This window comes from Leptonychotes weddellii, chromosome 1 (genome assembly GCF_054177405.1).
Source record: "Leptonychotes weddellii isolate Sample4059 chromosome 1, ASM5417740v2, whole genome shotgun sequence".
In the NCBI taxonomy this organism is placed as follows: domain Eukaryota; kingdom Metazoa; phylum Chordata; class Mammalia; order Carnivora; family Phocidae; genus Leptonychotes; species Leptonychotes weddellii.
In genome coordinates, this window is record NC_138369.1 from 125,187,467 (window position 1) to 125,201,837 (window position 14,371).

Here is a 14,371-nt window from a genome sequence, read left to right on the forward strand (position 1 = left end):
ACATGAGAATAAAGGTATGATTAATTCCTTAATAAACTGGTGGCTATAAACCAGATACCTAATCAAACCAGAGACATATAAGAAATCCCACTGCCATTAATTACTATCTCTATTAAGTTTGAGAATGTAGGCAAACCTGCTTAATCTCGGAAGCAATAATTTGTATTGAGGAATGAACATAGGAGGGAGATATAATGGAACTGAATTTTCCTTACTCTCCCTTGACCAAATCAACTTCACATCTCAGAGCCTCAGAAGCAGGTAATTTCAGGGAGATTTTTAACAATCTCTAATTTATCACAACTCTAAAACCCTTTCTACTACTTCAAGGAACCCACCCCCCTTTTTTTCTTACTTTTTAAGCACCTCAGTGTATGGTTTCTGTTCCCTGCAAAATAAGCTTAACTTTAGCTCCTGGTCCTGGCTGAATAATAAAAGCAATGGCTCCCTCTCTCATAGGTAAATGTACCATTTACATACTTTCAGAAAATGATGCCTCTGTAATTATCACCATGAATATATATTCACATAATGCTTTGAAGATATATTTAGAACTGTGCAAGAGTGTCTTCTTTTACTATTATTGCTATACAGTTCACTTCTCCAGACTAAGCCTACTCAATTTTCTTCCTATTTTCATAATGGAAAATGACTTCCTTATCCATCCTTTGAAGTCTCTTAAATTGTCTGTCATTCTCAAAACAAAATGCAAACGTGATCCAATTTGCATTAATCCTTCAAGCTGGGTGTTGTTCAACAAAGTCATAGTCATTTTTGATGGAGTTATTCTGAGAATTCACTTGCATTCATTTATTCAACGAATACTGACAACCTAATATGTGCCAGACATGACTCTGGGTGCTGGAGAAACAGCAGTGCAAAATGCAGACAAAGCTCCCTGCCCCTGTGGAGCTTTTATTCTAATTAGGCCTTCCAATCTAAATGGTAGTGTGATTATACTATTATTACTACAAATTAACCTACCCATATCCATTATTAAGGCATTACCTATCATTAAGGTACATGCCAATACCGAGATAAATCAGACGTACTCAATGACTTCAAGAAACTTGTAACCTAAAGGAAGTAAACAAGTCACACACATAATAAATTTATACAGATGAAACTGCATACATTTCTTAAGAGAGGTACAATGTATGCCGAGGAAAAAGCAGGACTTCCAGTTAAAGAAATCAGAAAAAGTTTTCAAAGACAAAAGGCTGTTGATCTTGTTTTTAGAGGAGGATATAATTAATGAAAAACATAACATAAGCAAGTATGAATGAGGAAATTCTGTGGTGTATATAAATGGGGAATGTCTTAGTGGAGGAGGGACAGAATAAAATAAATAAGTATATAAGGCAGTGGCAAGTGTTCTGGAGGAAGAACAAAATCAAGTTGCCAAGGGAGAGTCAAGTGTTGAAGACAAGGATTGAAATGTATAGACTAACCACAAAAGGTCTCCATGGGAAAAGGCTTCTCTTTTGAATAAAGGAAGGAAGAAGATGAGAAAGGGGGCTATTTAGATATTTGGAAGAAGAACATGCTAGGAAGACATGGAATGCTGGTACCAAGGGCTTCTGGAAAGACCATGGTTGTTGTGTTTGAGGAACAGGATGACTAGTCGAAATAAAGGAGGGCAAACGGTCAAGAGATAATGGGCAGGATTATGTGGAACCGTATCGGTCATAAAGTGAACTTGGCTTTTACCCTTAACGATGTATGATGAAAGAGACTGAACAGAGAACTGACCTATCTGACCCATGTTGTAACTGGGTCTGGCTACTCTGTGGATAATAGATTGAAGAGGGAAAGCGTTAACTGACAAGATCAGTCAGGAGGCTATTGCAAAGGTCCAAAGATGAGAGCAGCTTGGTCTACGTAGTGGCAATAGGGGTATTGAAAGTGGTCAGATTCTGTTATATTTTGAAGGCAGAGTGAATTTACTACAGTTTTCAAATTCATTGCAAAAATTATTGTACTACCCACTCTTACAATTTTGCCCTTTTTAATGATGTGTTTAAAGGAAAAATTTCAAGGGTTTCAAAGGTAAAACCAAAATCCATTACCAATCTGTAGGCTTTCAAAGTTTCAGATCTTTCAGGGATATTGGAGATAATCTTTTCCAAACACCTCATTTTACAGAGTAGAAAACCAAGGAACAGAAAGCTTAAACAAGAACAAGCAGCTAAATGGGGCCAGGACCTGGACTGGAAACCAGGTTATCTGACTCACAGCCCAAGTCACTTTGACTTACAACTAGTGATATTTAAGTGGCTGATACTCTCCATTTGAAGGTGTATTCAGTCATTTTGATTTTACAACACTGAGTAAGAGGTATGCCAAACTCAAACCTCTTCAGGGCCGAGGCAGGCAGGAGGAAAATGTGGGGGAAAGCAGATACATCCACTGTTTGAATACATTCATTTTTTTTCACCGTGAGGTGTGCCAGCTAAATGAAACGTATCTGCCATAGCCCTCCAGTTTGGGATCTTGGAAACTGTCCATTGCTGTGCTCCACAGAAGGGCAAATAAGGACATTGCACTCTAAGAGGGGAAATACAAATGTAGATAAGGAATTGCAGTCTAATGTGACTTGTGCAGCTGTAAATGTACACACGAGGTTCAGACAGAGTTGGGTGAAGTGAGTTAGTGGGGGGTGTTGGGAAAGAGTAGCAGTTGTCGGGGAAAGCCAGAGAAGGCTTCACACAAAGAAGAAAAAAGTTGAGAAGGGTTCTAAAGGGTAAGGGTGGCTTATCAGCAAAGCCAGTGAATAAGACTGGGTAAGTCATTCCACGTAAATGTAATTAGCATGTGTAAAATGTCCAAGATATAGGCTCACCTGTAACATTTGTGTAATTCCCCCAAACCTATGTTTGATTATACATCTGCCTAGAATTGCACTCTTTACTCTCTCTGGGTCTAAATCAAATACAACATTCATTCCATTGTGTGTGTCTTCTTTATCCATTCATCTATTGTATGTTAAATACACTGGAATTAAAATAAAATTTTTTTTAAATGTGGCTATTAGAAAACTTAAAAAAACTTCAAAAATAACTGATTTCACACATGTTTGAGACACTACAAAGTCTGAATTTCATCATGCTTTGCAGGATGCCTACAAATCCATGCTTTCCCTATTACATTAGGAATCAGGTACCAGTAGAAGTATGTGTGGCAGTCCCAAGACAGAGATTGCCTTAATCAGCAAAAGTGAACATTCCAAATCCTGGGGCAGAGGAGAGTTACCAGTCATACCTACTGCAGCGCATCAGAATCATCCAGAGAGCTTGTCGAAACAGAGATTGCTGAGCCACAGCCCAGAATTCGAATAATTCAATATGTCTAGCGTGAGGCTCAAAAATGTTCCCAGATGATGCTGATGCCGGAAATGGTCTGGGGACTACACACTGTATGAACCACTGACTTAGAGTACTCTTCAATATCCCCCAGCTCAGCACTTTCACACTCTTTCGTGTAACCTCAGCTGCCGCCATTAAGGATTCTACTTGTTGAAATGGCTTCTGTCTATGAGCTCCTTGTAAATAAGTACTCTTTCATCCATGTGGATGAAGGTAATAGTAATAGTAATAGCAACAACTAACAATATTTATTGGGAGTTACTGTGTTTTAGGCACAATTTTAAGTACTTTTCATGAATCAACCCATTTCATCTGGACAACAACCCTATGATGTAAATTCTGTTATCATTCCCACTGAACAAATGAGGGGATTAAGCTGTGAAGAGGTTAAATAACTAAGCTAAAGGTACAGAATTTTAGGTCAGATAGCCTGGATTCAAATTCTGGTTCTATCATTTACGTGCATGACTCTCCAGATCCTTATACACACCTTGAGGATATCACATAGGGATTTGTAAATTGAAGATTTCCTGCTGGTGATACAGCTTCCAGAACAAATGGTATTGTTCTGAAATGGGAAATGGAAGACGCCAGTCAGTTTTTCTGAGCATACATTCCCTTCCACATGAGAACGGAAAGGCTTCTAAAATCTGAGAGATTCTCTGTCCCTCTCATTTTGTACAATCAGATATCATTTAAATCTGAGAAATTTTATGTGATTTGCTTAAGGTCAATGCACTGGTTACCTCACAGAGCCAAGAATAGATTAAAGAAAATCTCAGCCCTCAGCTCTTTCTAGGAATACACTTGGTTAAGTAGCTCCTGTAAGATTCTTAACCACTATGCATACAGCCTATAAATATGCTATAAATATGCCCATAAACAGTCACAGAGCAACTGGGGAGAAGGATAATTTCATATGGTTCATGTTTTCCTTTACTGACTAGAGGGACACATGAGAACAGAAGTCTTAGGATCGAAAAGAAATACAAGACTAGTAAGAAGGAAAGAGGTCAAGGTTACAAAAAGTTTACAAAGTTATTCCCTTGTGATTTTATGTGAGTGGGTAAACTATTCAAGGAAATAATTGGTTCTTGTTCATGCTTTCCACAAATATTATCTGGAAGCATACTCTTTAAAATTAAATCATAGTCAACAAAAACAAATCTCTAACAAATGTTCATTACTCTTCTTCTAGCGATTAAAATCAAAAGGCATTTTTTCTTTATTAAAAATATCAAATGAAGTAACTGCATTCATAAGCTAAGGATAAATATTAATTTTGATATTGAAAAAATATGCCACTGTAAGAATAACAACATTACCACACTATTGCTTAAGATTATGTAAATAATCTTGCTTAAAGAAAATCAGCAGGATAACACACACATTTCTTTTTCTTTTCATCCAACTTATAGGTGTGATTTCGCACATACAAATTGATGACATATTCTTAAAGGATAGATGATAGTAGAAGAAAATATTATCCCTATAATTGGATATGGCATAGCCCTTACTTTCCCATGAAAACGATAATGTGTACGCTCTAGTAGGTGTAAGAGATAAACTCCTTGTCCAGGAAGGTCCCTGGTTAGGGAGAAAAACCTCCTTATAATTCTCCATAGCATCCCTTATGTCCTTGATAATTTTTCCCAACTAACCATGTGGATCATGTTTCTGTTGATAGTTTAGCAATACAGAACTTCTGTTGGCTTTGGCTGTGTCTATATCCTTGTGGCTGGTGGTGGTATCAAAACATCATATGTTTGGTATTGTATAGAAAACATAACTGGATGACTACATTTTTAAGTTTCCAATTGGATTTCTGAAACTCAGATACCGACCGTTTTGAAATGTTTCTTTATGCTGAACTCATGAGAAATTTAGTTTATTCATAAAATCTGAATAAACTGTGTTTGATTTGTAATCAGTAGTCAAGAACATAAAATATTAGAGGTCTAGAATCAAAAGATCTCAAGAAACAAATTCCATATTAATTAAATAGTAAACACAAAAGTCAAACAATAATTTATTAAGACAAAGCTCAGGAGATTGTTTAAAAAATCATCGTGGAATGAATAAAGGCTTTTTAAACAGGAAAGAAAAGCTGAGGGTGTAAAAGCATATTTATAATAAAATAAAATAAAATAAATAAGCACGGCCAAGTAAATTCAGAGACAAGCAACAAAATGAGTAAAAACGTACAACTCATATAACAAAGAGCTGATTTTTTTTCAAAGAGCTGATTTTTTAAAATATAAATAGATTTCCTACAAATGTAGGTTTATATCCTACAGATATAAACAGATATTTTATAGAAAAAGAAGTGAAGATGGTTCTTAAAATATATGAATAAGTGCTCAACCTAACTCATAATAAGACAAATAATGTTTATGTTTTTAGGTAACAAAGAACCAGAAGTTTGATAACACATTGTGCTGACCTAGAATATAAGGAAATAGACATCCTCAGTGTAAATTTGTATGATGGAGAACAATATAGATCTTTCAAAATTAAAAAAGCATATACCCTTGACCCAGGAATTCCACTTCTAAGTATCCATCCCATAAGTACACTTGTACACATGCAAAATTACTCATGTACCAGGATTTTTTTTATAGTGTTGTTTGCATTAGCAAAATATAAGAACTGAAATGGCCTTCAACAGAGAATTAGGTTAAATAAATTATTCCACATAAATACATACTAATATGGAAAAATCTCAGATACAACAATTTAAGTTTAAAAAGATACTGAATAATGTTAGATGATGGAGAGAGAAATGATATCAATATAAACATAGAGCATTGTATATGTTGATAAATGCATAGACTACGTTCCAGAAGAATACCAAGAAATGTGGCCAGAGGCAGAGAGAAGAAGAACAGAAAACTGTTTTTGACTATGTCAGTGTCTCCCAGGGAAAGAAACACACCCATGGTTGAACAAAGTTGGGTTTAATGACTTAAGGCAAGGAGGAAAAATGCACTCCATGGTCGAGCTGGGATGTCTTAGTAAGAGGGTGTAAGAAAGAACTTAGAGGATTTGGTCTTGGGTTAGGCAATTTTAGGGAGGGCTCAAAGAAATGGAATTTACTCCCAATTGGATGCTCTAAGGAAGTGAGTGTCATTGTATGATTGGGTAAGTTAATAAATATTATCTATAAGGGGGCACCTGGGTGGCTCAGTCATTAAGCGTCTGCCTTCGGCTCAGGTCGTGATCCCAGGGTCCTGGGATCGAGTCCCACATCGGGCTCTCTGGTCTGGCGGGAAGCCTGCTTCTCCCTCTACCACTCCCCCTACTTGTGTTCCCTTTCTCGCTGTGTCTCTCTCTGTCAAATAAATAAATAAAATCTTTAAAAATATATATATATTATCTATCAGACAAGAAGAGCAGAGCAAGTTAAAGCTGTGTTTGGTGAATTAGTAAGCAGCCACTGATACAAGCCAGGATAGAGAAATATTTGATCATTTTGTAGTTTGGACAACATCCTTCTTTTTGCCTGTGTTCAGACATGATTACAGAGTGGTTGTGTTTTTGTCTTGATCCAGCACAATCACAGTGGCCTTTTCTGATTGGGTGTTCTGTGAAATTGTCTATATTCAAAAGAAGTACCCCAAGGCCTGCTGGACTGCCAAGTCAGCTCCTGCCTGGCAGGGACTGTTTTGCTCTTTCTCAACAGCATACGCTTTTGCACCTTTATGGTTTTATACTGTATACTTATCTTACTTATTCAAAATAATTTTTAAAAGAATCTCAGGACTGGGATTCCTGGGGGAGATGGCGGAGTGGAAGGACCCTAGGCTCACCTCATCCCATGGATACAACTAGTTAACACATAAGTGTAAATAACTCAGAAAACAACCCAAAGACTGGCAGAATAAACTCCACAACTAAATGTGCCTCTGGAGATGAATAGATAAAGAAGACGAGGAACATATATACAATGGGATATTCTTCAGCCATAAAAAAGAATGAAATCTTGCCATTTTCAACAACATGGTTGGAGCTAGAAAGTATAATGTCAGAAAATAAGTTAGAGAAAGACAAATACCATGTGATTTCACTCATATGTGGAATTTAAGAAACAAAACAAATGAACAAAGGAAAGAAAGAGAGAGAGAGAAAACAAGAAACAGACTCTTTACAGAGAACGAACTGATGGTTACCAGAGGGGAGGTGGGTGGGGGATGGGTAAAACAGGTGATAGGGGTTAAAGAGTACACTTATCATGATGAGCACTGAGTAATGTATAGAATTGTTGAATCACTGTATCGTATACCTGAAACTAATATAACGCTAGATGTTAATTATCCTGGAATTAAAATTAAAAACCTTAATAAAATTTAAAAAATAAATCTCAGTGCTGAAGGAGACCTTAAAAGCCACTGAGCCCTGAAACTACCCCAGTCACCACCACCTTCTTCCCCCTTCCCACACCAACAGGGTCCTCTTGTGAAACCCCCACAAGTGCCAGTACAGCATCTGATTGAATATCTCCAGTTTCACCATTGTACTAATTTATCAGGCAGCTCATTCCATACTCAAATCACTGTTCATATATTTTGTTCAGAGGGAAAGAGAACAATACATTTGGTTATAATATCTTAATTGTTTCCACCCCAGCATGTTTGACCTCTTCAAATGCATCTTCTCCTATGGCAACTAGTAAAGCAGAATAATTACCTTTCTAATTTTATGTAAAATATTCCTATTAATACTTTCCAAACTGCAATTGTCTTTTTTGTGCCAGTGTTCCAACAGTTTTGTATCTTTTGTTATCATTACATTTGCAGAGATTCTTATCTGTTGCTGCTGACAAACCCATTTGTTTTTGTACTCAATTACATGTAATTAGTCTTTTCTTCATGAACAAAAGAACAGGTGTCTTTATCAATTCAGTGCAAGATACCATGATAAGGTTGGTTGGACCTAATGATGTCTAGTGAACTGAACAGCACAATTCTGACAGATGCTCATAGTAACAAGATTTTTTTTTTCAAACAATCAAATGCATTTACTCCTGCCCACACAAAGTAGAGAAAGAAAAGTCATTTTCACATCTTAGAGGCTTATCATTTTCTATTTAAAAATTGAGTAGAATTTAAATCCTCCTCTGATATTTTTACCCTTCATCCCCACTAAGAAAAAGTATAAATAAAAATTATTTGCTTTCATTGGAAATTTTTTCAGTGAAAATATGTGGGGGGGACTGGGGAATCAGAAGAAAGTATGTTAATTGAAAAACTGGCAAAATCGGAATTAAATCTATAGCTCAGTTAACAGTATTGTACTAGTGTCAATTTCTTGTTTTTTTCTTTTTTTAAAAAAGATTTTATTTATTTATTTGACAGAGAGACAACGAGAAAGGGAACACAAGCAGGGCGGAGTGGGAGAGGGAGAAGCAGGCTTCCCGCTGAGCAGGGAGCCTGATGCAGGGCTCGATCCCAGAACCCTGGGACCATGACCTGAGACGAAGGCAGACACTAGCGACTGAGCCACCCAGGCATCCCAGTTTCTTGGTTTTGATAATTTTACTGTTGTTACATAAAATGATACAATTAGGGGAAACTGGATGAAAAGTATATAGGAATATCCTGTATTACTTCGTAATTTTTCTGAGGTCTAAAATTATTTCAAAATAAAAAGTTAAAATAATATTTGGGTGGGTGGAGTATTTAGCCAATGACTCAGAAACTTTTGTATATATACACAAGGGGACATTAATTCATTCATTCCATTTTTGTTGAGTACTTAGAACGTATTAGAGATCATTCTAAAGATATATCAAAGAGCAAAACAAAATCTCTTCCCTCATGGAACTTACATTCTCCTGGGAGGAAAAGGAAGATAAAAAATAAACAAACAGCAACTGTGTGTGTGTGTGTGTGTGTGTGTATGGTGGTTATAAGAGCTATGAATACAAAAAAGGGGGGATATCAGAATAAAGAGGGCCAAGGTAAGGAGTGTCATTTTATAAAGGATGGTTAGGGAAGGTCTTTTCAACATCTATAAGAAATATAGTTGTGGGGCGCCTGGGTGGCTCAGTTGGTTAAGCGACTGCCTTCGGCTCAGGTCATGATCCTGGAGTCCCTGGATCGAGTCCCACATCGGGCTCCCTGCTCAGCAGGGAGTCTGCTTCTCCCTCTGGCCCTCCCCCCTCTCATGCTCGCTCTATCTCATTCTCTCTCTCAAATAAATAAATAAAATCTTTAAAAAAAAAAAAAAGAAATATAGTTGTGCTGCCTTAAAATAGAAATGACAATTATCCACCAAAAAGAGAATGGATAAATGTATTTGCGTATATTCATGCAAAGAGATACTTTACAGAAACGAAAGTGAATGATAGAAAGCAAATATATCACCACATATGCAGCTCACAACCATAATATTAGGGAGGAAAAGTACACAGAGTTTATGAACAGTATATGCTCTCACTTATTAAAAGTTTAAAAACATGCAAAACAATATTACAAATGGTTTAAGTATACATATATGAAAAAATATATTTTGAAAACTGCATGGAAATAAACAACGCTAAATTCAGGTTTGTTGTACTGGTACTGAAGGAAAGCAGGACTCCACCAGGGAAAGCACACAGTGGGTTCAAATGTATTGATATTTTTTAACTAAATTTTATGCCAGGGACTGGGTATCCAGATAGATTTGTTCTAGTCTTATTATTTTGTATATCTAAACTATTTTTAAAACCAATATATCAAAAAGTGTGTGCAGTTGCTTATCTCAAGAAAAAATAAGATATTTTAAATGTATGAATTCAGTTTCTAAAAGTATTTGACAAAATGTGTCACCCTCAATATGTGTGTTATACATAATGCCATTATGCATACATATATAGGCATATATATTTGTACATATACATGTGTATAAATGTATGTGTGTGTGTGTGTGTGTGTGTGTGTATGGATTTACATCGGACATTGATTGACCCAGCATCTGCAGAGAGAGCACTTCTCAATTATTTTTCTATGAAATGGTGAAGGAAGGATTTTTGTCAGTTGAACCCACACTTTTGCCCCTGCCCTTCCACCACAAACCCATGACAAAGGTCATACATCTGCAGGACAGCTGTCCAGGTTATGGCTGCATCGTGTGGAACCATGTATAGCTATTCAACTTAATTGGGGACTGAATCTATCCTCCTCAATTGATAATTTTTCAATTTTTTTAAAAGTTGGATGGATGGTGCTGACAGGAGACATTCATGTTATTTTCTCCAGCCACCTCATTTTATAGAAAAAGAAACAGATCAAGGGAGAACTCCGGACAGCATAGGTGACACAACTAAGCAATCTCTCTGATTCTTTCCATCAATACCTGTAGTATCACTAAATCTGCATGCAAGTACAGATGCAACAGTTGAAAATCTTACAGGGAGAGAAAGGTATGCTCAGTCTTCTGTGAAAACAGGAATCATTTAAAGAATGCATTCCAATAAATAAATCAATAAATCAATAACATAAAGAATGCATTCCTACAAACAAACACAAACCAACAATGCAAACCACAATAGGCTAATCAACTATGCAGGAAACTGGGATGCAATTTTTTATAATAAGATATTTTCTGTATTGGAATTCATATTTTATAATGTATAATATTAAGTGAACAAAGAATGATTTAGAAGGGGTTGACAAGAACATTTTCACACTTTCGGAATTGCAGATCTTCCCTCAAATCTTTAATTTTAATTTAAAAGTTATTTCACCATAAAATACAAGGCTTCTTAGACTATCTTATGCAGTTTGGTAGACTGTCACACTGACCACAAAATCATATCCATCAGAAGACAACTCAATGGGACATATACTTGATGAGTATTTACTATGTGCTCAACACTAAAGATCTAGCAGTGAATACAGACAAACTTTAGGAAACAATATGGCACCCCGCATAATTTTAAGATAATGTGAATTTCCCCCTGAGTATCTGTATATGATTGTGCAGGAATGAAAAGATATGATGTGAGTGATCGATCACTCTTGGCTCTGAGGCTTATATTCAAAATTCTTCTGAAATGCAAATATACTTTGTCATACCTTGATGATTTTGCTTAGTTATTAAACATGTCAACTCTATACTTATGTTAGTTAAAAACTAATTCCAGGGATATTATTAACAAACTTTGAATATCTGGCATTTTATTTAAAAAACTTACAAGCAAAATTTCAGGTCTACTGGTTTTTATTATCCTGTTATTACCAAAACATCACCATACTATTTTTCTTTTTAAATCAATATAAAAGAAAAAAATATATTTTCCTTTTAAATCAATAATTTTGTCCTCAATCAAAATGAAATCATACGTAATAGACATATGTATGTATTCAATGTTTACCTTAAGAAGTAATTTCGGTCTGCCAGAAATGATGTTCCAAGAATTATTATAACATGTTTACTATTTGGTTCTAGGATTAAAACACCATCTTGTGCTGGAAGGTCTGCCTTGTTCCTACAAATACTTATCACCATACTGACTACAAACCCTGGAGTGGGAGGATATTCTTATCCATTGACTATTTGGAACTCCTTCAAGCCTCCTACCTTCTCATTTAGTATGTAACCTCCCAACTGTCTCTTTACTATGGGGAATCATAGCAAAAAGGATAAAAGACAAGACACCAGCTTATTAGCAATTAAACAGTTCAAAAGGCAGCCTGGCCACACCTTAAGTCCAAGATACATTGGGCCATACATTTGATCATAATGGGATTGCAAGAAGCTAATGATCCTTACTGTAGTCACTATTTTCGTCCTTGGTCCCGTCAATGGTACCATCTGGGTGCATCTGCAGGAAATATCCCTGCTGGCTGAATAACCTTGTCACAATTCCTTTCAGCTGGGGTTCTGCAAAACAAAATGAAATGATTATTCAAATTCTTATTTTGTTTATAAAAATACGCACTTGCAAATTGTCCAAAAATTCTCTAAGTAAACTCACAAATGCCAAAGTCTTAAATATTGAAATAAACATTTGGAAAGGGGGCATTTCAGTAACATATCTTTACTCTTCTTTGTCCTTCTAGAGGCAGAGCCATAATACTGTACAGCAGTAAACCAAATATAAGTAGACAAAAACTAATTATGATTAGGAAAATACAGAAGAATACTAAAAACGTGAATTATTTCTCTCCCTCATGCATCTAGTGTCTGACTGCAAGATGCCACCAAGCTTATGGTCCCATTACAGAATCACTATCTAGATCAAACTGCCAATATAATTCCTAAGCTTCCAACAGTCAAAATTAGGCCCTGGAAGACTTCTATTTGGGCTCATTGTCAACTATCCATCAGAAACTTCTGGGTTTTGAAATGCTGGTCAAGTTCAGCCAGAAAGAAAGAATGGCTTATATGAGAACCACAGGAAAAAAGCAAAACCCCCATGGTCATGAGATGTATGTGAAAACAGATTTCACCTTCAATAAATACCTCACCAAAGAGGAGCCCCAGCACTTCAAAAGTCATTTTTCCAGTACAAAAACAAACAAACAAACAAACAAACAAATAAATAAATCCATGCATATTTCTCTAAGTATTTCATACCAGGAGTGGTCCTCAGCTTTTGAAAACTCCCTACACATTAATACCATCAAGCTGAACTTTGTATACCACATTTGGATTTCTATATATCAGCTAACATAAATATTTAAAGCTTTCTCATTGTGGTGCTGGCTGCCAACAATTCATTTTCTACAACATCACTACCATCTCTGTCTCTACTTCAGTACTGGGCAAAAATTAGATTAGTCTAATGCATCCCTGAGGTAACAACATACTATCCTCAAAAGGACGATCACCGAATTTCAACTGATAGTCAATTTCATTCCTTCCCTCATTTATTCAACCAATATTTACTCCGAATCTCTTTTTTGTCAGGCAATATGCTAGGTATAGTGTGTTAAACAAAACATATTTATTGACGTTTAATTCCAAGTAAGAATTCTAGTTAAGGATTCAGTGCACTTAACTCTCTGGGAAATGGACCTGCTCTCTACAGCGTATGTCTGTGGTTAAACTTTTTCACATACGACTTGATCACATATATTCAGGAATATGAGGCAATGCCTATATAAACATGTCTTCTTCAGAGCAATCCTAAGGAGCAGAAAAGATGCCAAGAAAATTGGGACTAAGGAAGCAGGGTTATGAAAAAAAAGAACTGAACTGGAAATTAGGCATTGTGATTGATAAGTATATGTTATATATGGGTGTTAAATAAATTCAATTTATTTACTTTGTGCGCCCTAATTTCCAATTATCAATACCATCTGGAAGTTAAAATGAAATATCTTTAGATCCCTTCTATAAGTATCTATTGACCTGGAGTACATTAGAATCCTCTGCCCTGGGTGGTGGCAGAAATCAAGGAATGGCTTCATGTTCAGTGTGTTGCCTCCATGGGCTCACCCAGTCTGACATACTAGGGACATGTTGGAGGAACACATAGCTAGCTAAGATCACTGTAAAATAATATCCTGGACCGCTATTACCATCTATTAAACCCTACCTACCAACTTTTCTAGGCTCAACTCAAGAGCACCTCCTCCAAGAAAGCTTAGCTATCATAATTGCAGATCACTCTTATAATCAAGGGAAATAAAAAGAACATGTGTGCCTCTGCCATGAGGCTGACTGACAGACAGGTGCTAATATGGCACACTGAATTCTATGTATGCAGCCAGAAGACCCAGCTTTGAACCACAATTGCCATGTGGTCCTGGGGAAGTCATTTTACATTTAAGGCTCAGTTGTCATACCTATATAAAGGGAAAAATAATCCCTATGCTAACTATAACCATTGAGAATTTCAATGAATAAATACAGGTGATAGTGTGATTTGAAATCCATAAGAATATAAATCCTAATTAAGGTCTGTTTTTTAATGATGAAAATCAAACGTCTTCTGATTTCTGTTTTAGTGAAATATTAATTAAGCTTGTAAGTCATTAAAGTAAACAGTGGGCTAAGAGTAGAGGATAGAAAAA

At 36.1% G+C, this 14,371-nt stretch overlaps 1 protein-coding gene across 3 annotated transcripts in view; it reads right to left on the reverse strand.

Moving 5' to 3' along the window:
• The window catches only part of FGF12 (fibroblast growth factor 12), a 528,919-nt gene that overhangs the window by 202,078 nt on the left and 312,470 nt on the right, over positions 1-14,371 (reverse strand). For all 3 annotated transcript variants that reach the window (XM_081831522.1, XM_081831512.1, XM_081831531.1), the window contains one exon: positions 12,123-12,233. In XM_081831522.1, coding sequence (XP_081687648.1) covers positions 12,123-12,164 — 42 coding nt within the window. In that variant the 5' untranslated portion in view covers positions 12,165-12,233. The remainder of the gene's footprint in view (positions 1-12,122; positions 12,234-14,371) is intronic.